We start from the raw sequence: 24213 nt of genomic DNA on the forward strand, positions 1-24213 counted from the left end.
ATGGGTCTGAGGTGATAAGATTTAAGGAGACGTATGTTCTCAGCTCACCTGGCATGTGTTATGCTCTATAAATAACCACAGGCTGCTTGCTCTTTAACCCGGAAACAAATCTGGTTCACTTTGGTTACAAGCGAGGGCATGCCTGGGCCCCTCCCCCATCTGGTACTGCCACCCAAGACTGTGTCCTGTATATGAGCCCGGGCAAAACATCAGAGTTCCACATCAGTGCCAGCAGAGACCCCTATAATCTCCTTCTGGCCAACCGCTTGACCCTTTCACTGGACCATGAGCTGAGTTAGCTGTGGCTGCAGCTGATTCAGAGGCTTTGGAAGCATAGCTGTGGGGTTGGGCTCCACTCCCACCCCTGTACAGCAGAGCCCTCCTATTGACCTTCTAAGCCATCTTTGGCTAGAAAATGGTCTCAGTCTGTCCTTTTGTGGGTTCTGCTACTCCAGGAATTGTCTTATGGCATTATTTGGAGTTTTTTGCAGTAATTGTGTCAGGAGCTCAGAGCAATTACTGCCTTTCCTCTGCCATCTTGGCTCTTCCCTCCCCTGAATGAATCTCAAAAGAGGATAAATTACTGAATGATGGGAGATGGAGACTATGGGAGTGATGATGTGGAGCAAGGAGCATTCCGACTCCCCTACCTAATGACTTGAGGGATATGAGTGAAAGTGTAAACAGTACTGGAAAAGGTATTGAGTTATAAGAGCATCAATAGGAAGGAGCAGTTTCAGTGAGAGTTGTGGGAAAGGGAAAGGTTTGAGATGAAAGCTAGTTTGTTAATTATGGGGCAGCCATTTCAGAGAGGACAGTGGTTATATCAGGAGTGGGACACAGGGTAGGGACTGGCTTGAGAAGGATGAGAGTAAATGTGGCATGGAGAATGGAGTGTATATCATGACAGAATTTGGACACAATCAGAATGGCTGGGATGGGGAGATTATGAGAAAGTGAGAGTCTGCTACTCATTGAAGAATAAGTCCAGAGTGCTAATGGCTGGGTAGAGCCCAGGTGAGGGTTAAGGCCCTCCCTTGTGAGAGCCAGCATTGCTGTTGGTGATGACATTGTCAAGTATCAAGAGTCCTTACAGCAGAGGGTGGCAGGTGAAGGTAGAGACTAGGGGAGTCAGGATAACCAACTGTTTTGAAACTATATAGAATTGGTTGGAACACTAAGAGTAAGTTCATTTCCCAGAATCACATAGCTGGTATGTTTTAGCAGCAGCACTTGACCTAAGACTACCTCTCTATGTATATTACTATGCTACCTCTCAATTTTTGATACCAATAGATCACATTTAAACCAATAAGTAGTTATAACTAGGAAGACGAAATTCCTTATAACTATATTGTGCAATAGTTTAAAAAATTATTTTCCTTTTTTCCTGAAAAGATTTGAATCCATCCTAAATGGGCCATTATTTTCCTTGTTAACAAGCATGAGGTAGCTTAAGCTCATGGAAAATTAATATTTTCAGCTTAGCCACATTAATATTAAAATATCGAATTATTATGGTTCACTTTACAGTTTTCAAAACAAAGCAGTTTTGTTTTTGAAACCAGAATCATCAATTCTTACTACAGAAGTCTAGCCATCTCCCATGAATTTATTATTCCCCAAAGTGTAGGTAAAAATACATCAGTAAATCTTTAGGGAAAATGTCCATTCTCCAAATTACTTGGCATTTCTCAGCTTGGGTGTTCTGCTGTTCCAACATGAGCAGAATTTCCTTTGGGAATATATATTGCCCCAGCATGCATGATGTCTAGAACTTAACTAAAGTTACTGCAATAAGGGGAAAATCACAAGAGGAAAAATATGTCTTAAGAAGCAATTGAGATTCTTAGATGTCAGAATACAGTTCTAATAAAAGAGAGAGAACTGAATATAGAGGTAGATTCTTTCTCATTCCATTCAAAGTTCAGGAAACAGTTTATAACAATCCTCTTGTAAATGGTGGAAAAGCCCATTTCATTATTTCTCTTTCACCAGAAGAACATTTGGTATTCACTGAAAAGAGGTTATTGTGACCATGTTTTGGGGAAAGGATTTGTACAAAGGCACACATGTTCCTACACTTTGACCTCTTTTACTGAGTTCATCTAACCTTCATAGACAGAGAGGCGAAAGGAACATAAGAGATAATCCTTATTTTTACAGCCAAGGCAAGAAGCCCAGAGATGTGGCATTTCTATAGAAGCTCACCTTGCGTCTAACAGAGAAGTGAGCAGGAAGATCTCAATTCAAACCCGGGTCTTCTGAATGCAAAACCAATTTTCATTACAACAATGTGGTCTCTCTACATGTTAAAACTTTTCTGTATCTTAAGTCACTTTTTTCTTTATTACTATACCTGAGAAGAAAGTGCCCTTCCTTCTAATCTTTCCACCTGTGTTCTAGAGCTCATCTTCTCTCATTCTTATTTTCATAGGGACTCTGTGCTCTTCAATTACCTTTCCTCTTCCCTTCCCCACTTCTGTTTCTCTCCTCTTTCTAACCCTTCCACCTACTCTCTTCCACATTTCCTTAATTCTGTCAGATATCTTCACCTGGTGCATTAAATTCATCACGTCCAAATGGAATTCACCATTTTCTCTACTAGCTACTCTTCCTGAGCTTACCTATCCATTATTTTCCCAGTTATTAGCTTAGCAATGGATTTGAAGCCAAGAGGAATGTATAGGAAATAAAAATTCTTAGAAAACATGCAACAGGTAAGTATCAGATTTTCTACTGGGATTAGCATCTCATTACTGCAGGAATCTCTATTTCAAGTTCCAGTATCAGTTTGATCCACACAGTTCAACTTGCAAAGGAGTTTTCCTATTAAGCAGATTCAAGTAGACTGGGGTACAGTTTATTATCTAGCACTAAAATTATTCTTATGAAGACACCTGTGCAAGCCAGTTGGTTCTAGTCGTCCGTCTCTCTCTCAAAATATATTTAATTATGTTTATAATTAGCATGAGTTAAGAGACAGGCCAGGCACCTTCCATAAAATTTCCAGTTTGCAAAAAAAACCCAATTACAGCAATAAAAGTTACCAAGTCAGTAAGAATTTTAACCTGATGTAGAAACTTGTATAGGACTTTTATATCAAACCCTACTTTTATTTTAATTTCAACTTTCCTTGATTTAGCACAGAAAAGGATATTTTTACACCCATATTATTTTTACACCTCTGATTTTTTTCCCCAAGGAATGGTCCTTTAGATTCCATTTTTCACTTTCTCTGGTATTAAGGCAATTTGTCACTATCATACTTTTATGTTCAGCAACCGTTTTTAGTCAAGTGTCTTGCAAGCTCTGTTTCCTTTCTCCCAAGGAGTGTCATAACAGAGTTGACGATGCATCAGAAATAGTTTGACCAAAGGGCAGCCTAAAGTCAAGAGTAAAGAAAATATTTACAAAGATATTTGACTGGGAATTTTTTTCAATTACCTATTCAAACAATACTTTAACAGCACAATGGTATGATTACCATGGAGAAAACCATTAGAGCATGCAAGTGAGAAATTGTTTCTCCAAACTACAATGTCTTTAGCTGTCGTCCTTTGTCTATGAAGATGATGTTACTGACTAGCTGACAGCTGGGCATGTTGTATGAGTTCCCTTTCACTAGTGGGGATGGATTGTGCCAAGCCATCAATACTGCCTTGACTGGTTCCCCTTGTGATCAATGGCAAGCATTTGTAAGATGCCTGCTCAACATGAGGGTTACTGCTGATGTTTATGAAAGGTTTTCTTTGTGTAAACTTGCCTTCTGCATGTTCAATATGAATCTACTATATGACAGTGATATTAACAATGATAACACTTTATTATCAACATGATAATAATAATTACCACCAGGGCTTCAATTGGATGGAATTCATATGGAAATGGTCCTGGTACAGATTGTTCTTTATGTTTAATATTTGGTGGACACACATAATGGATAAAAGGGTGGGTTTGGTGGATAAAATAATGGGTTTTTGTAATTGAATAGAAGTATTGATCTCCTAGAAGCTCACTGAAAGCATTTCTGGGACAACTGAAGTAGTAAAAAGGATAAAGGGAATGAAATATACATTATCCTATTCCCACATTCAAACAGACAAACAAACAAACAAAACTTTTCAGCTAGGTCTCTATATTTTGATATCTTTTCATTCCATGTAGATTGGGGTGAATATTTGGTATGATGACATTAATTAAAACAACTGTTCTTCAGTTTACATGGATGAATGTTACATCCAAGGGATTTTGTGCAGCAATTTTGTATGTGGTGATAATCTGGTTCTAGTAAAGTTTATTTGTTGAAGTTTCAAGGAGAGTTTAGCCTTCATTTGAGAGAACTTGGAGCAATAGGCAGAAGCTAAAAGTAGATTTAGGTTTGTTATCAGAATAAACCTTCAATTATCACACTCATTTAAAAGTAAATGGGCTATTTCATCTCAAGAAGCAGTAGGTTCTCCCCAAACAAGTCTTTGACCAAAGCCTTGATGGCAACTTGTGTAAGCCAAAGAAGATAGTCTTGTTTAGGTATGGGTTGAATTAGAGACTCTCTGAGTTTCCTTCTGATTCTGAGATACTGTGAATTTCATTCATGACCCTGAACTCATAGATTATCCTCAAAACCTGTTAAATTTACTAGAAGTGCCAGTTTTTGTTTTTGTTTTTTGTTTTTGTTTGTTTTTTAGTGAGACAATTGGGGTTAAGTGACTTGCCCAGGGTCACACAGCTAGTAAGTGTTAAGTGTCTGAGGACGGATTTGAACCCAGGTACTCCTGACTCCAGGGCCAGTGCTCTATTCACTGCGCCACCTAGCTGCCCCCAGAAGTGCCAGTTTTTTTTTCATCTTGATTTTGTAACTGAATCAGTGTAGAGAAGTCCCAGTGTGGGACCCCTTTTTAAGAGTGCTGCTCTTCAACAATTCTACAACTTATATTGTTAGTTACCTAGGGGGCCCTGAATAGTTAAGTGATTCTCCTGGATCACACAACCACAATATGTAAGAAGCAGAACTTAAACATTGGTCATCTTGACTCCAAGGCCAACCCTCTATCTACTGTATTATATTGTCTCCCTATTGAGAATATAGACCCTGAATTATATGGGATGGTACTAAGCTAGTTTTTCCCAGTTACCAATTTGATAAAGGCATCAAAATTTGCTCTAAAATTGTTAGGTTGTACAGTGGATAGAGCACTGGGCCTGGAGTCCAAAAGACTCAAGTTCCAATCTTGTCTTAGAAGCTTACTAGCTGGGTAACCTTGGGCAAGTCCCACAACCTCCACTGCCTCAGTTTTCTCAACCGTAAAATGGGGATAATCATGGTCCCTACCTCCCAGGATTTTTGTGAGGATCAAATGAAATAATGTTTTTAAAGCAATTAGTTTACTACAGTGGCTGACACATAGGTACTTATTAAATGCTTATGTTTTTCCTTCCTAAAATATCCATTATTTTCTTAGTCTCTTCTTTTCTTTTTTTCTTTCTTTCTTTTTTTTTTTTGCAGGGCAATGACGGTTAAGTGACTTGCCAGGGTCACACAGCTAGTGTCAAGTGTCTGAGGTTGGATTTGAACTCAGGTCCTCCTGAATCCAGGGCCAGTGCTTTATCCACTGCGTGACCTAGCTGCCCCAGTCTCTTCTTTAATAATAATGTTTCAATATATGTGTGATCTTATTGAAGTAAGTGTTCCCTCTGATACAATAGACCAGAATCTCTCTGTTCATGGGTTTTTGTTTTTTGAAATTTGTGATTCTTTTCCATGTTGTTCCATGGATCTCTCACAGGCAATCACTTCAATGTTCTAGAGGGCCTTGGCCTTTCTGTATTTTCTCGGATTAGGGCAGCATATCCACTGCCCATTTGTTCATCCCTCACTATTGCTACATGATTGGTCCATCTCCTTTTCTGATTATAGATTTTGCTCAGTGTTGTCCCTTATGCCACTTCTTGCATGCAAGTCATTGTCAAAAATATGTCATAGACTAATTATAAACCCTGTACTTCCCTCCCCCCCACCTCCCCCAAGTCTGCCTATAGCTCTCTGGGTCATCTGCAACTTTGATTCTTCTGAGACTATAGTATCATTAGAAGAATTCCTATGATAAAAAGAAGGGGGTTTTGCATGGAGGAACAGTTTGGGATGGTTGAAAATTCTGCAGTTTCCCAAATATAATCCAATTCACTGTCTTCCTCCTGTTAAATTTGCAGACTCCTTATTCACTTGTAGTCATGTCCCAGATATATGTACTGATACACTAATTCAATGTACTATCCATTAATTGCATATAAGGCTAATAGCTAGCATTTCGATAGAGTTACAAGGTTTGCAAAGTACTTCACAAATATCTCATTTTATTCTCAAAACAACCATGAGAGGTAGGTACAATTTCTCTCATTCTTCATAGGAGGAACTTGAGGTTGAGGGAACATAAGTGGGATTACACAGCTAAGAAGTGACTGAGGCTGTATTTGACCTCATCTTCCTCACTCCAAGTCCAGCACTCTTATCTACTGTGCCAGGTACCTGGATATCCAGTACGAATTGTTAGAAATATCTCTTGTTTGTATTTGTACATCTCACTGAAGATACTATGTCATGTTCTGGGACTCAAAGTAATCAACTCAATATTATCCACAAACAGAGCTTCTGCAGCACTTAACCATTCATAGAGAATCCTTTTTGCACCTTTTGTTGGAAACTCTTGATCAGAGTGACAAATGTTGGGGAATCTTATTTTCCTGTTCCTTGCTGTAATTGAAATTAAGCAGAGGTTTCAGTTCTTTTAAACGGACTATCTGTGTAATTGCTTTTATCAAGTAATCTCATAGGGTCTTAACATACACATGAGAAACTCTTTATGGGAAGAGTGCCTTTAGGGCTGCATTATTCTCAGCCAAGTCAAATGCTATTATTGTTAGTGTTGTTGTTTAGTGATTAGTCTTGTCCAACTCTTTGGGATGCCTTTTGAAGTTTTCTTGGCAAAGATAGTGGAGTGGTTGGCCATTACCTTCCCTAGCTCATTTTACATGTGAGGAAACTGAGACAAACAGAGTTAAGTGACTTGCTTAGATAACTAATAAGTGTCTGAGGCTGGATTTGAACTCAGGAAGATGAGTCTTCTTCATTCCAGGCCTGTCACCCTATCCATTGCACCACCTATCCCTATCCCTATCATTAGTACCAATAATTAGTATTATTACTAATAATAGTAGTAGTTATAGTACTATACTATTAAAATAATAATTAAACTATTAAATGATAGTACTATTACTAATAATTAGCACTTTTACTACTAATAATAATAGGGACAGCTAGGTGGTACAGTGGATAGAGTGCCCAATCTGGAGTCAGGAAGACTCAACTTTCTGAGTTTATATCTTTCCTCAAATATTTACTAGTTATGTGACCCTGGATAAGTCACTTAACCCTGTTTGTCTCAGTTTCCTCATCTGTAAAATGAGCTGGAGAAAGAAATGTCCAACCACTCCAATATTGTTGCCAAGAAAACCCTAAAAGGGGTCTCAGAGTTAGAAACAGCTGAAATGACTAACCACAATATTGCCAAGATTACTATTATTATTATAAGTTATACTAATTAGTAGTAGTACTAATAAAAAAACATTAATCATGGTGGTATCTTGTCTTCTTTGTATCTTTCTGTTAATTGTGAAATTATAAAGATGTAATCTGCTGTAGCAAGTAATTTTCAAAAACCTACTTACCCCTTTCACATATTTTCATCAAGCATACCTTAAACATGTATGTAGATCATTCTGTTAACAGTGGAAGGAAAACGTGTAAGGTGAAATGGAACAGAGGGGAAAAATCCAATATTTTCTGGCTCTGAAGCCAGAGTACTTGGGTTACCACCCACAGGTGATGTGGGATTCAAACCAGTCACCTTTGTGGGCCTCAGTTTCTTCATCTGGATATCTGTAAAATTAGAGGGCTAGACTAGCTTCTTTCCAAGGTTCCTTCCAACTCTAGATCTATGACACCTTGCAAAATAATTTCAGATTGGTCTGATCTTCATCTTATGTGCTAACTCAATTTTTAAAAAATAGCACATGAAGGGCTGAGTTGTTCCTGGAGGTCACTGGAAGCTATTATACAATTCATATCAATTTGTTTTTAATTATATTTTTTCAATGTTTTCCAAGTGGTTTTGATATCCTTCTCCTGGATATAGCTTTTTTTTTCTTTTCTAACTTAGTTCTTAATTTCAGGGTTTCAAAATTAATCATTTATATGTGACCAACAAAAGAAATTTACAGAGTTAGCAACCAGTTATTATTTCATTAGCAATTTTCCTAACATAAATGAAAGGATTTTTGGTTTCAACAGAAAGTACTCCCTCCACCAATGAAGATTAAAAGGCCATCATGCTGGAGATTTTTCTATGATTAAGAAAAATCTTGGTGTGGTCCATATAGTTACAAATTTGGCTTCTTTCATTTTTGCTACATTGTAAGCTTACCTCCTTTCCTGGCCATATATGTCTTTTAAGTATCATTTCTGGTAATGTTATAGCCAACTTATATCCATAGTGTTTTTACCTATGTGTTTTGATTTGATTTGTCATTTTGATTCTTTTAAGATGATGCCATTCTATGATTCATAGGAATACATTATTGTTTTGGGTTTTTTTGGGTGGGGCCATGAGGGTTAAGTGACTTGCCAAGGGTCACACAGCTAGTAAGTGTCAAGTGTCTGAGGCTGGATTTGAACTCAGGCCCTCCTGATTCCAGGGCTAATGCTTTATCCATTGTGCCACCTAGTGGCTGCAATCGGCATATATTATTACCAGGACAATATTAGCATTGAACACCTGGGACTTTGGCACTTAGCATCTTGGGGGTCATTATGAAGTTTCCCAGATGTGTTGCAAAACTACATCTTCCTCCTACTTAATTCTGGGTCCACCCTATTGTCCATCTGTATCACCTACCCACAATATTTGTTAGTTGAGTAAATTGATGGAATTGTCTGAACTTTATTTCATAGTTTGGACAATATGTGGCAAGTTCTTTGAGGACAGGGACTGTCACTTTTAGATTTGTGTCCTCAGCAGAACTCACTGAATTGATGTTTGTTGGTTGATGGAAGCACTTTGTTTATCCAGTGTAGATGACTAGAGATCCCTTCCATATTGCTATGGACTTCACTGAGAATTCACAGTGGTCTCCACTTAGTGAATTTCATAAGAATTCACCTGATTTTCAGTTATTCTGTGCCACAATGTTTTGTAAATAACTTTGTACTAGATACTGGTGTTGCTCTAAGCTCTTATATCTCTCCTTTGGATTGGTCGGGCACCTTTCTTGGCTCTTTCAGACTCCTCCCTGGGGCAACTGTTTTCCAACACTTAAATGACTCTAACCCATATTGTTGGTCTGAATCCATTTCCTCTTTTGAGAGACAAGGGTCTACAGTTTATTTAAAATGCACTGGGTTGGAATAACTGTTCAAAATATTTTTTTGATTTTTAAAATTTCTAATACGATATGTAATTTGACCTCTAACAAGTCAATGATCTAAAAAATGTACTCTGTAATCAGTGTGCTAAAATGTTGTCAATTATATGTTTTAAGATAGGCAGTGTGGAATAATGGACAGAGAGCTCACTTTGGTCTTAGAAAGACCTGGATTCAAGTCCTGCCTCTTATATACACTAGTTATATACTTGAAAATTGGCTTGACTGCTCAGTGTTCTACATTACTTTGCAACACTAAAAGGTATAGAAGATGCTAACTTTCACTCAGAGTTTTCTCCTCTGAAAATTCCCTATATCAATGAAATCAAGGGTACATTCCCTAATGCTATGACATTTAAAAAGGATGTCTGCATCCAGCGCCTTCTGATTCTCTTCCTGAAGAAATAATGATTCATCAGCATATGCACAAGCTTTTGCTGTTTCATAAATTAAAGGAGTTTTTACCAACAGAGTCAGCGTGACTGTGGAATGAAGGATGGACTTGGATTCAGGAAGACCTAGGTTTGAGCCCCACCTCAGATACTCACTAGCTGTGTAACCTTGGGGAAAATAAAATCACATAACCTTTCTAAGTCTCAGTTTTCTCCTATGTAAAAAGGGGGGAAATAGTCCTTATCTTACAGTATTTTTATGAAGAACAAATGTAATAATGTATGTAATTTCTAAACCTTAAAGTACTGCATAAAGGTGAACTTTTAAAAAAAATTTATTTTGCAAGTTTTTTTTTTCCTTCCCATTTCTTCTCATAGATCATTGTTGTTCAACAAAGCCCATACCTTAAGATTACTGAATTAAAACAAAGATTTTACATGGTCTAAAAACGATTTACCTCCCCCCCACCCATTTTGTCACTCCATGCTTGTCATTAAAAGGAGTGTTGCATAGGAGATCCATTGGCACCACACTGTTTCTCAGTTCGCCCATTCCTTACCACACCATGACTCCCACTGATGATAGTTCATTCATCATCAGTTAGCCAGTATTCTGATGACAAGCCTCTCTGTCATTGGACAAGAACAATCCTCAATGGAGAGACCCAGGAGGATCCCTGGCCTGTGCTCAAAGCTTTTTAATTTTGTTAGAACCTGCTTGAGAGGGCAGCTAGGTGGCACAGTGGCTAAAGCACAGGCCCTGGATTCAGGAGGACCTGAGTTCAAATATGAATCAGACACTTGACACTTATTATCTGTGTCACCCTGGGCAAGTCACTTAACCATCATGCCCCTGCAACCCCCCTTGCAACCCCCAAACTAAAACAAAACCTGCTTGAGTTCAATGGTATAGACTTTGAAAACCTGCAGTCACCTCAGGTTGGAGTTGGACTTTTATGGAAGGTTTGGCTCAAACTGAAGGAAACTGAGAGCTGAGCAGAGAGAAATGACAAAGGAGATAGCTCTTTGTGTGTTGTCTGCTCCATTAGAATATAAAGTCCTTGAGGGCAGGGACCGTTTTAAAAAATTTTTGCTTTTCTTCAAGTCCCTAATAAATGTTTGCTGTTGTTGTTGAAGATGACAATAGAGGCACTTTAGGCCACTAAGTGGAGAAATGTGTTCTGGGGAATTTTGAAGGAAAAACAAAGATAGATAAAACAACTTTGTTCACTTATTGTACCTATGTAACAGGTGAGAAAAATTGCACCCGGACACAAAAGTATCCTTAAAAACCTCAAAACACAATATATCAGCAACTGGGAATTGGCACAATTGTAAACTGAGTACAAAACTGCTGAGCAGAATCCTCTGCTGTGCAGAGGCTTAATCAGAACTTGGTGGATTGATCACTTCCTCTTGTGGGTGAGTTTAGAGCTTATGTTTTAAAAGAGAAGAAATAAATTTCACTTTTCCCATCAAGTAAATAACATGAAAGAGGAAACCAACATTACTTCTTTCTTTGTCACCTTCTCATTTACCATTTACCAAACAGCCTGACTCTTTTCTGAGCTCTAAACAGTTGGAATTTGAGAGAAGACAGACGAGAAATGTGGGAAATAGTCTGTGTCTGAGAGTGCCTCATGTGAAAGAAACTAAGAAGTCACAGGAAAAAAAAAACCTGGGTGGGGGGAAAACAAAAATGGGTACTGCTAGGATGAGGACATTGCACCACACTGAAAGGATTTGGAAATGGGCAGGGGAGGTAATGGGCAGCAGGAAAACAAAATGAAACAATTCTTGGACTGGAAGACATCTTCATGCTGTGCAATACTTAAGCCATTCAAATAAATAGTTATGTATTCCAGGTTTTAAAGAAGCAGAGAAATCCAGGAATATTCAATAGGCCTCTTTGGAAATCTATTTAATTATGTTTATTTTCAGGAAGTTCTTCTTAATTTCTACCCTAAAATGGCCTTGCCGAAATTCAAGCCCATTTCACTTAGTTATCTTCTGTGAGAATGAGAACAGCTGGTCAGTGCTTCAGATACTTGGAGCCAGCTATTAAGTCACCCCTCAGTCATCTTTTCTTTCAAGTAAATCATCCTGGTGATTTGTGCTGCTCTTCTCTTAACCCTCTCCAGCTCTCCTTTGTCCTTGAAAAACTGTGGAGGCTAAAACTGGAGAAGGATACCATTTTTCTATCCCTTGCCTTGGGCCTTGTACACCTGTCTGGTCCTCAACAATGAAGGGAAAAATAGCCAATGCAGCCCAGCATCCTACTTCTTGTAACATCTCAGCTACACTGGAAATGCCTGGCCTCAGTACACAGTCCTCTGTCAGTAAGATTGCATCACCTATCATAAAAATGCTATAGCTGTGGGGTTTTCTTCTACCTAGATCCCATTTATACTATGAATAATGGCTCCAGCACTAGTCATTTTTAAGGAATTAAGTCCTCTCAGTGAGTGGGTTAAATCCCCAGGAAATGACCTGTAGGTGACCCAATTGCTTTGGCATTGAGGATGGAATTTCAGATCAATGGTTGAAGCACTTGGATTCTGAAATATAAAACAGTCTCTCTCTCTCTCTCTCTCTCTCTCTCTCTGTATCCCAATGGTTATCATCAAATACAAGATCACTATGACATTTGCAGGTTATCGTAATAATGCTTGTTTTTAGTCCAAAAAGAAACTATTTAAAACAGTAAATGCTTCCTGTTCTTCAAAATGTTTAGGGCTCTCTAACATCACAAATGGACATTAACTTCTTATGCATGAAAGAGCATCCCCTCCCTTAGACCGAAGACTTCTAGTGCTATCTTCTGGTAGCATTTCACTTTTCACCTTTTAGCACTCGTGCTAACAGAACTTTCACCTTGATGTCAAAAAGAATATCTTCAACCTTACATATTGTGTAGATGAAACCTGGGGAAAAGGTAGGAGGGGAAGGTAAGAAGAGAACATTGTGTTCCCATGAGATATAGCTAGACATTATGGTATCTTTCTAATGAAATGGCCTCTTCCTCATTATTGGAAGCTGGGAGTTATGGATTAGGACCGAGACAAAGTTCTGTGGACCCTCACCCTGAATACATGTGCCCGGAGCTCTGGGCACTATAATGCTGTAATCACACACATCTGGGTCAGGATGTTGAATTTTGTAAAATTGAATACTGTGTCCTAGAGGGACAGGTGATCTCCCTTCTGTCATAAATAGTGTGAGAGAAATAGTGTCATTGTGCCAAGTAATTAAGGACTTGACAAGGCAAAATATCAAATGAAGGTATAACCCTCCTTCTAATTAGCCAAGATTATAACCTTTGAACCACACTTAATTCCTTGTTTTCTCTTACCCTTCATATCTCATCAGTTCTCAAGTCTCCTTGCTTCTAACTCTACATTATAAGTTTAATGTGTCCTCTTCTTTCTACTCAAATGGCCACCAGTCTAGCTCAGGCCACCATCCCCTCCCATTGGGACTATTGCCACATAGCTTCCTAACTGTGATCCTGGCCTAAATTCTTTTGCCTCTCCAATCCATATTCCACACAGCTACCACACAGAAATTCCTAAAGTACATGTCTTGACATGGAACTCCTCTCTCAAGAAGTTCTAGTGGCTCCCTGTTGCCTTTAGGATTCAATACACATTCCTCATCTTCACTTTTTTTTTTTTTTTTTGCGGGGCAATGAGGGTTAAGTGACTTGCCCAGGGTCACACAGCTAGTGTCAAGTATCTGAGGCTAGATTTGAACTCAGGTCCTACTGAATCCAGGGCTGGTGCTTTATCCATTGCACCACCTAACTTTTCCCTTAGCTTCGCTTTTAAAACCTTTCACAATCTGGTTCTGGCCTACCTTTATAGGCTGATCATACATTATTCTCCTTCACACATTCTACTTTCTAGCCAAATTGCTCACTGTTCCTCATACACGGCATTCCATTTTCCTCTATCTGTACCTTTGCCTAATCTGTCCCTCATAGCTGGATCACACTCACATGTTACTCAGGTGTACATGTTGTTTTCCTCCAATAGAATATAAGCTACCTGAGTTCAGGAGTTAATTTATTTTATCTTTGTGCTGCTAAATTACTAGTACAGCAAGTAGTAGGTATTTCATAAGTGCTTGTTGAACAAAGGAATGGAAATGGAACAAGGATGGGCATTTTTTAGGTAGTTTCACAATATCCAAGCAAAGAGCTATAGGAATTGGACTTCTGAGTTAGATCAAGAATATGCGTATTAGGAAACACCTCCCTGCTTGTTAATAGACTCAGATTATCATTCTTAGGATATATTTCTCCACCATTTCACCTGGCCAGTAGGCTTTTCCTCTTGGTCATTGGTAGGTGAGTACTACTTCTATTCTTCCCCCATTTGTTTCTGTTTCTTTCCATGTTTCCTTCCCCACAGACTAGTTCTTTTAACTGAACTCCCCATAGCCAATGACAATCCATTACAGCGGAATGCTGCCCACAACAACCCTGACCTATACCAACTCTAGCCATATGCCTTTCTGGCCAAACAATGAGGCACACATGAGTAGAGGGCTGTTACAGAATGATGCTACTTCCCGTGTCAAACCAAAGGTTGTGTGTGCTCAGGTTTGGGTATGATTATCTGTCTTCTCCAATTGGAGAGGCAAGGAGTGAATGGATTAAATAATCCAATTTGAAGATGCTCTAAGAGAAGTTTAAATGGTATTTGTCATAGCAAATCACAACACAGATACAACCATTCATGGTTTTTTTTTTTTTTTACCTGAAGATATCACAAGTTGAGTGACTTCCTTCAGTTTACACAGGCAGACAGTAATCAAGGCCCCTTTTGTGCTCATTCCCTGCTGGTCTAGTTTCTTTTTGGAACATCTGACCAAGAGATATACTTAAATATTCAGGTATATACCAGATTTTGCATAAAACCAAAGATTTGTAGGCCTTTTGTGTGTATGTTTTTAAAGAAACTATGAGAACATGAGAAATGTAAAACCTGACTTCATTACTCTTCCCATTACATGGGAGTGATTGAAATACAAAGCCAGGAAATGGGAAAAGAATGCTGCCTTCATCCTGAAAACCCATTGATGATCATTGTTACTGCCCTTAAAAAAGAAAAGAAAGAAAACTCTGTAATTATAAGCAGGCAAGAAGAGAGAGACCTTGAAAGAATCACCTCTGCTTTATTCTCCTTGACATCAGTTTTCCAGGACCTTACATGAGTATGAAGATTTTTGCAAAATGAAAACTGAATGAAAGGGCATGTTGACGAGTCTGCTGTCCAATGTGGGCTCACCAAATTCCCATTCCCATTAATAGGATCTCTGCACAGACAGTCATCAAAGACCAGACCTCCTAAGTAGAGCTTTTTTTTTTTCTTGGAGATTTTTCTCGATTGGACTTTAATTAAGCTCCTGCTAGGCTTGCAAGCTTTTTTCCCCCTTAAAAAAATGAGCCTGCTTGCCAGGCAACTTTTTCCAAGCTGTCACAATTCTCATAAGTGTACCCTAAGATATTAAATTTAGAGATGTGTTGGTTGCTTGCTTCTCAGAGCATCCATGGGAGAAGTTTCCTTACATTCAGAAAAAAATACAATATTACTTTAAAAAATGTGGCTCTTTCTAAAAAAGAAAATAATAACTCATAATGATTAGGAAAAAAAAAAAAGCTTTGAATGTTAGTCCACACCATACCCATTGGGCAGAAAGAGATGCAACTTCTCTGTGCCATGCCACCAATTTAACACATGAGAAGAAGCTTTTGTCATTAAAAATATAATATTTGTATTGTCTGCAGGTCAATCACAGCTGGCTAGTTACCAGTGTTGTTAGGTAAGGGTAAGAAAAAGAGTGGAAAATGTGCTGCCTCAGTTGGTAATTTAGAAAATCTTTAATGAAATGTCATAAGTAATTGACCTGGACAAAATGCACACATTTTTAAAGAGCCTTTTGTACTCATTGGAATCCCGAAAAGAGACTAGATAGAGGCTAGGAATATAAAGGGTGACTCATTTAAATCAGTCTCCACGGAAAGCTGTTTGCATTTCATAAGGCCTGTTTTAAATAAGTGGGCCAATCTAGACTGGATACTTTTTTTTTTTTAAACTTAGTAATGCAAAGCCTGAAATAAAAAGCAATCAAATACCACAACAACTGAAATGGAAGGTGGAGAGCCCTGGGAATGTGTCTGCTCTTCTTTGATTATTATTATTACTATTATTATTATTATTTTGTAAACAGACAGGCTATTCCACGAACTGTTCCTGAATGTGAGGTACTTACTTATTGCCTCCACAAACTGTTCAAAGAAGCAGTATGGGAACAGCGGCTCAGGCAGCTCCCGGAAAAACATCTTCAGTGCTCCGGTGACAACGTGGATGTCCTCCCACTGGCTGTCGTCCAAATTCAGCTTCTCTTCTGGGAAAACACGAGGAGAAATGGAACAACTGGTTTTAATGAAACAATTACAAGACACTAATTATTATGTTAATGTTTGCCTACTATCATCAGCAACCGTTAACAGCCTTCTGCACCTAGAGGTTTGGTGCTGTGCATGTTTTTTTTTTTCCTTTCCGTAGGAAGGGAACATTTTCAATGGAATACCATCTGTAGGAATGCAGCTAACAAAAAAACAAGAGACACAAAGAGACAGTGCCATTGACACAGTATGTCAGATACATTTATTCCCATAATGCATCAGTATGAAAATTAGCATCACAGCTCAACATGATTCAAAGCTATTTGGTTTTGAGGCCGAGGGGCTAAGAGTTGCCAATGATGGCCGGCTCAAGGGACCGGCCTAAAGGCCTTGCTGAGCCAACAGGAGACATATGCTAAACATGGCAATAGAAAATGAGTTATTGCTTTACATGTGTTAGCCTTGCTATGTACAAGGGAATAATGGGTAACACTTTTCTCCTTTTTTTTGCCTGAATGTAATGTCAGCAAGGAATAGAGTACTGTGAGAGAAAGGACATTAATTCCTTCTTACTGCTTCAAAAATATTTTGTTTAGTTTTCATCTCAGGGAAGAAGATTTGCCCAGCAACAATATTAGACAGACCCCTGTTGGCCTACGCAGGCTATGCAAAGCTGTCAAAAATGATAACAGTAAAGACAAACCACAAGCGCTTACCAACTCCTTTTAGAAACGACAAAATGTTTGCTTGTGAAGCTTGAGTGAATTGAGAAATTTAAATATTAAAGAAACAAAATGACAAAATGAAGATTTTAATAGAAATAAAGCTTTGCTGGGGAGTTATTTTTTTCTTCCTTTTCTTCCTTATTACAAAGGTGAAGAAGGGTTCTCATCCAAGACGGAGATCTGTGGGAATTCACAGGGCCTGACGCTACTGATTTATGATGACAAGGAGCAAGACACCCAGGTGATATTGCTGCTCAAAAAATGTCACACTTCTCTTTGTGCAGTTTTGGAGCAGGTCTTTTATTTTGTGTATAGCAGAGCTAAAAGTAACCATTTCATGAAGCCTGAGGTTTACTTACAACAGAGTAACCTGGACATATATGAACCACATCTTAGAGGAACTGGGATTATTATTATTATTATTAATTATTAAAGAACAGGTTATTTAAACTCACATTCATCTGGTTCTGATATTACTTTCTGCCATCAGCTTTATGAATGCATTTAGCTGTGGTGCTTTGAACAAAATAAAAGGACATAATCAGTGTGAGCATCCTTAATAGTTTCTCTTTGTGTATGTATGTGTTTTTTTTTGGGGGGGGAAGTAGGGTACACATTGAAACTCAAATCACGATTGTGCTCTTTTTCAAAAATGAATGAAAGCTATCTGAAACTGGTTTTCCAATGAAATCTATCTATCTATCTATCTGTCTATCTATCTATCTATCTATCATCTATCTATCTATCTATCTATCTATCTATCTATCTATCTATCTATCTATCTATCTATCTATCTATCTATCTATCTATCTATCCTCCTTGTCACTGACAGAAAGTTACCATCTCTAAGAGGATCCGGCACAGAAAGGAAACAAAGGTGAATCTGTTTATTTTATTGGTGTTACCCCCCTTCACTTTTTATTCTTACCTTTCTAGCAAAACAATGTTTTTGTCCATAACTAAATAAGCAGAGGAGACCTTCTTTCCACCCTGTGATCATTTTTGATTGATCGCATTTCAACAATTAGTCTTTTATTTGGCTACACACTATTGAAATAGATCGACAGCATCTTAGCAGGCCAGCTTTAAACAGTCAACTGTTAACAATAGCATCAAAAAGAGAGACCTGATGGGGTTTACTGTCACTTTAAAGAACGGGGTTTTCACATTGTTGAAATCTGTCAGATATTTTGAAATGTCCCTCTCACTATGGTGCCACACCCCCTGCGTGCCCTTATAATAAAATTGGTTTTACTCCTGATTAAATCATTTTCTCCCTACCCACTACCATACTTCTCATAATGGACCTGTGTGCTCTACAGCTGGTGTTCTTCCCATGGTACCAATTCTTACTTTATCTTTTAAGCACTTTGCTGCTAAGATCTCATGCAGAGTGCTTATGTTTTGTTAAGAGCTTCATTCTTAGAGAAATAGCTTAACACATGTTCTAAAAATGTTGTACAACTTATTGCTTAAAACACATTTAGAAAATGTATAAGTACTGTAGCTTTGGCACTGAACTTTAAGTGGAAACCTTAAACACACACAGACAGACAGACATACACACAGACACACACACACACGCACTTGTGTGCACATACACAGACACACACAACTCTGTCTCTACCACACATTTGTCTGAAATATCTTAAGGAAAAATGCCTCTTCTCTAGATTTCTCTTGAGTCTCATTTGCCCAGATTTTTCTAGTCTAGAGGATGCCAAAGAAATGTTAGGAAGGTATCTTTTTATAAGAAAGAGGTGTCATTCTACCCCAAAGCAGCAAACCAATTAAAAAAAATATTCATCAGAATGGGCAAATTTCAGGCAAAAACCACATGCATACAAAGTCATTTCAAGAATATTATAATTTAGAAAAAGATATTTTCTATAGCCAAAATAAATATCACCAATCATTAGAAATATTTTCCCCACCACTATCAATGTCTACCTGTCTATGAACTTTGTTGACTCCTGAGAGGCATACTTAACTTCCTGTTACTGACTGAAATATTGTGCCATCCTAATTGAAAGGATCAAAGAAACCCAGAGGAAAAAGTGGTGGATTTGTAATCAGAGGACCTAGGTTTGAATCCTAGCTTTAACATTTACTAACCTATATAGCCTTGGGCAAATTGTTTAATCTTTCTTGACCTTGGTTGCCTTATTTATAAAATATCCCTTTCAATTCTAAATCTTTGAATCAGTAAAGTACAAGAAGTAACTTACACGAAAAATTCCATGTGAATTACATAGATTCTTAGAGAATATATCTCTAAGTAGATTATATATATACATATATATATGTACACACATATACACACACATATATACATATACACACATACACTTATGTATGTATATCCACCTATATAATTTACACCATTTACACTCATCATCCCAGTTGTTTGGTGTTGATTTTTTAATAGTTTATTTTTGCACATCACCACATTCATTTCTCTATGCAGGATTTGATCCTGAAAAAGTGAAATTTCTTTCATATAAATCTCCTACAATAGGCTTCATTTTAGGGGACAATTTACCTGTGATTCCATTCTGGCTATTAGCCTTGAAAGGTGAGATTCCTTATACACCATTACGGTTCCACCTTAATTGGTGAGGTAACTAGACATATCTATCAGAATTACCATGGACCATAATATGTTTATCTTTATACTTGTGACATGCAAAGGATCATGGCTTTCAAACTGGAAGGAAGCTTAGTAATCACCTAGTCCAACTCCCTTATGAGAAATCTGAGGCCCTAAACTGAGATAATAATGATAATTAAAACTAGGACTTATGTAGCATTTACTATGTGTCAGTCACTATGTTAAGTTCTTTACAAATATTATCTCATTTGATTCTTATAGTAACCCTGTGTGGTAGATGCTATTACTATCCCCATTTTACAATTGAAGAAACTGAGGCATATGGAAGTTAAGGGACTTGCCCCTGGTCCTCTAGCTACTAAGTGTGCCTATAGGACATCCAATTGGAGGTGTCTAAAAGACAGTGGATGATGTGAGACTGAAGTTTAGGAAAGAGACTCTAAAGGCTGAATCAAGCATCTGCATAGAAATGTTAATTGAACTAATGGGAGCTGATGAGATTACTAAGTGGGATAATATGTAGGGATAAGAAGGCCCAGGATAGTCTTGAGGATCACAGTGGTTGGTGGGCTTGATTGGAATGAAGATCCAATGAAGATGACTGAGAATGAGGAAAGCCAAGAGAGAGCAGTCATAAAAATCTAGAGGGGGGGGGCAGCTAGGTGGTACAGTGGATAAAGCACCGGCCCTGGATTCAGGAGTACCTGAGTTCAAATCCGGCCTCAGACACTTGACACTTACTAGCTGTGTGACCCTGGGCAAGTCACTTAACCCCCATTGCCCCGAAAAAAAAAAAAAAAAAAAAAAAAAAAAAAAGAAACAACCCTCCAAAAAAAATCTAGAGAGGGGAGAGTTTGTAGGAACAGTCGGTCAGTGGTATCCAAAATGAGCACTGAGGATATTCTGCTAGATATGGCAATGAAAAGATCGCTGGTGACTTTGAAAGAATGATTTTGGTGGAATGATGTCATGAGAATCCAGATCCAGGAACACTGAGAAGTGAGAGGCCATTCCTCAACCAGAATAATTTAGCTTATAAAATTTCCTGGAGGATAAAGACCATGCCTAATATGAGACCATGCCATATAGGATGGAGATAACCCTAACCTGGGCTTCTAGTTCTGGCCAACTAGTTGTTCATTATGTTCATTATGCACTTTTTCTCTTTGCTTTCATTTTCTCATGTGTAGGTTTGTCTTGAGCATTTTCAAGGGTCCTAAATGCTTCTGGCATTTAATGATTTTCATTACATCTTGAGGTTCTCAAACAGTGTGATGGTCTCAATAAATGCTTGTTGATTGACTTCGTCATGGGTATAAGCAAGGCAAACCAGCTGGAAGTACAGGTCTAAAATTTTATTCTGAAACTATCTTAATATCGTGGTGAGGGGAGAATGAATTTTTCTCATCCAGAAGCATTTATCAAAAACACTTAAACATGACCCATGATGGGTACTACACAGAGGTGACTCTGGAAATATGATCTTTGATTGGCAGAAAATTAGCAGGAAAAGGGTAAATTAATATATGAGATCTTTGTTGGTGGCTGATTTCTCATGACCTCATTTGGGCTTTTCTTGGCAAACATACTGGAGTGGTTTGCCATCTCCTTCTCCATCTCTCTTTTTTTTAGTGAGGCAATGGGGGTTAAGTGACTTGCCCAGGGTCACAGAGCTAGTAAGTGTTAAGTGCCTGAGGCCAGATTTGAACTCAGGTACTCCTGACTCCAGGGCCAGTGCTCTATCCACTGCGCCACCTAGCTGCCCCATTCCAACTCTTTTTATGGGTGAGGAAATTGAGGCAAACAGGATTAAGGGAATTCCCCAAGGTCAAACAGCTCATGTCCAAGACCAAATTTGAACTCAGGTTTTCCTTACTCCAGGCCTAGTGCTCTATCAACCAGCTAGCTGACCAAATTGTTCAGTTGTGTCTGACTCTTCATGGGCCCATGGACCATACTGTCCATAAGGGGTTTTGTTTTTGTTTTTTGCAAAGATACTGGAGTGGTTTTTCATTTCTTTCTCTGGTGGATCAAGGCAAACAGAGGTTAAGTGACTTGCCTAGGGCCACACAGCTAGTAAGTGAATGAGGCTTGATTCGAACTCAGGTCATCCTAACTCCATGCCCAGAATTCTATACACTGAGCCACCAAGTTGCATCAAGATCTTACTACTTACTAGCCTCATTATGGTTTCTTTTGGAATTGCTTACATTTTTGCAGCTCTTCAATGTTTACAAAGTGCTTTACTACACAACAATCCTGTTTGCTCCCACAAGGATTTTTATTCTGATTTTTCACCTGAAGAGACAGAACTTCACAGACCTGAAGCAACTTATCTAAAGCCACCCACATAGTCAAATGGAGGATCCAGGAATTTAATTCATAACTTCAGAATATATGTCTAATATTAATTCCACTATAGCATGCTTCTATAGAGAGTCCAATCTGTATAATCCCTAAATAGCTAAGGTTGTTAACTCCAATCCCCTTTGGAAATTGTCAAGGAGGAATCAGGGAAATGACTGGAGATAGATAATATTAGAAGATGAAGGGGAGGAAAGTGGCATTTCAGTGCAGGGGGTACAGCATCAGCTTAGGAACTGGGAAATGTGAGTTCAAGAGCTGGTGCTGGCATCCTTGGGCTAATAACCATTCTCTCTGAGTTATTCTTTCTTCTATGGAACTGGGATGATAATACATTTGCTTTACCAATTTCACAGGATTATTATGAAAGTAAAATAGATAATGTATGTGGAAAACCCAAGGATATCCTAGAAGACAAATGAAATATAAGGCGTCCCCAAAGTCTTACTGCAGTTTCATCTTTTACAGTTTAAATAATTTTAATGGCTAAAGAACTTATTCATGATCAAATAGCTGGTAAGTGTTCAATGTAGGATCTGGATACATATTTCTTTTCTTTGATTTCAGCAGCTTATCACCATATCAGGTCTCAAGTCAACAACCTCTGATGGTTACCTTATGGATTAGAAAGAGTGTTAGATTTTGAGTATGAGTAGGGCCCAGGCTTCAAATTTAGGCTCTACTGAGTTAATTGACCTTGGTGGTCACTTTAACTGTCTGAGCATTACTTCTCATCTGTAATATGAGGTGATTGGACTAATGACCTCTAAACATTGTCTCTGACACCCAGATGGTGCAATGGATAGAATGCTAGGTCTCAGAAGTCAAGAAGTCTTCAGTTCCATTCTCACTCTGTAGTTGTGTGGCCCTAGGGAAGTCATTTAATGTCTGTCTTCCTCGGTTTTCTCAAATGAACCTACTTCCCAGGGTGATTGTGAGGAGCAAATGCAATATTTGTAAAGCATTTCACAGTCTCAGACACTTAATGAATATTTGTTTCCTTCCTGCCTTCCTCTTTTTCCTTCTAACTCTGACACTATATGATAGGTCAATGGTAATTCTGAGGGGCAGAAATGAGATGACACTTGGATTACCACTCTTCTTTCTATTACGATGTACATTTCTAGAGTGGAGAAACCAGAGGATTAATACCAGGGTTTATTTAATTTAGATACTCCCCCCCCCACCAAGTATTGTTTTAATATGGTAAACTATTGATGTATTTGTTGATCAAAATATGGATGTAAGGGATTTTAGTACACCATCGAATTGTGGAAAGCACTGATTCCTTCCTGTGTGTCATCACTGAGAAGTTACTACAGCTTTTCCCCTAGGAAATATCTATCTTGGAACATTTTAAGCTTCTTTTCAACTCTGTTATTGCTATTAAAAGAAGTAATAAAAGGAAAAAAAAGTAAAACACACACATACACATACCAACTTTCCGAGTATAGATAGATAATAGTTCTAACCCCATCAATGTAACAACAAGGCCCTATTAAAGAGTGAAACTCTCATGAAAGGCCCAGTATCTACTTCCAGGACAGATGACCATTTGGAAACTTTATCTGAAAGACCTGCTGGGTACATGAAAGACCTACCAGATATAAAAGAGATGCCAGAGGCACCATTGATCCAACAAAAATAATGTTGTTAGCCATAAAAATCAAAATGGAAGATTAGATATCAGACTGGATAAAACAGCACTGTTTATCTACAAGGAAGGAGATGATTTTAAGTTTAGCATTGAGGGGACCTAATCAAAAGGAAGTTGGTTGAGTCATCCGGTACAGTTCAACCCTTCCAGTTGTGCTTGCTCCTAAACAGGACAGTTCAGTCAGATTGTGTGTGGGATTAGAGAAGTCTATATTGTGAAACAAGATCTTTCATTCAGTTTGTGCCCTATGACGGAGATAATCGTGTCTCAGTTGTTGAAAGCATGGGCTTCCAAAACTTTGGCTCTGGAACATGCTGCTGTTGACAGATTGTCATGGTTCACCCCCTCAGGAAAGCAAGAACAGCATTCATAACACCAGGCAGTCTCTATCCGTTCACAGAGACACCCGAGCAATGGACAATTGCTTCTGCCAATTTACAGGAAGTTAGGGCAATGATTTAAAAAATGATACCTTCACAATATTTATCAGCAGAACAACAACACACTGCCTGTAGGGGGAGCTACTTAAGGGCTGAGCTCTTCATTTAAATCAATTGGACCATGTCTTAATATAC

At 38.3% G+C, this 24213-nt stretch overlaps 1 protein-coding gene across 1 annotated transcript in view; it reads right to left on the minus strand.

Annotated features, from left to right (window-relative positions):
• Positions 1-24213, minus strand: part of ARHGAP15 (Rho GTPase activating protein 15) — an 880171-nt gene that overhangs the window by 152629 nt on the left and 703329 nt on the right. The window contains exon 12 of the mRNA XM_043990715.1: positions 16146-16280. Coding sequence (XP_043846650.1) covers positions 16146-16280 — 135 coding nt within the window. The remainder of the gene's footprint in view (positions 1-16145; positions 16281-24213) is intronic.

Source organism: Dromiciops gliroides, chromosome 3 (genome assembly GCF_019393635.1).
Source record: "Dromiciops gliroides isolate mDroGli1 chromosome 3, mDroGli1.pri, whole genome shotgun sequence".
NCBI lineage: Eukaryota > Metazoa > Chordata > Mammalia > Microbiotheria > Microbiotheriidae > Dromiciops > Dromiciops gliroides.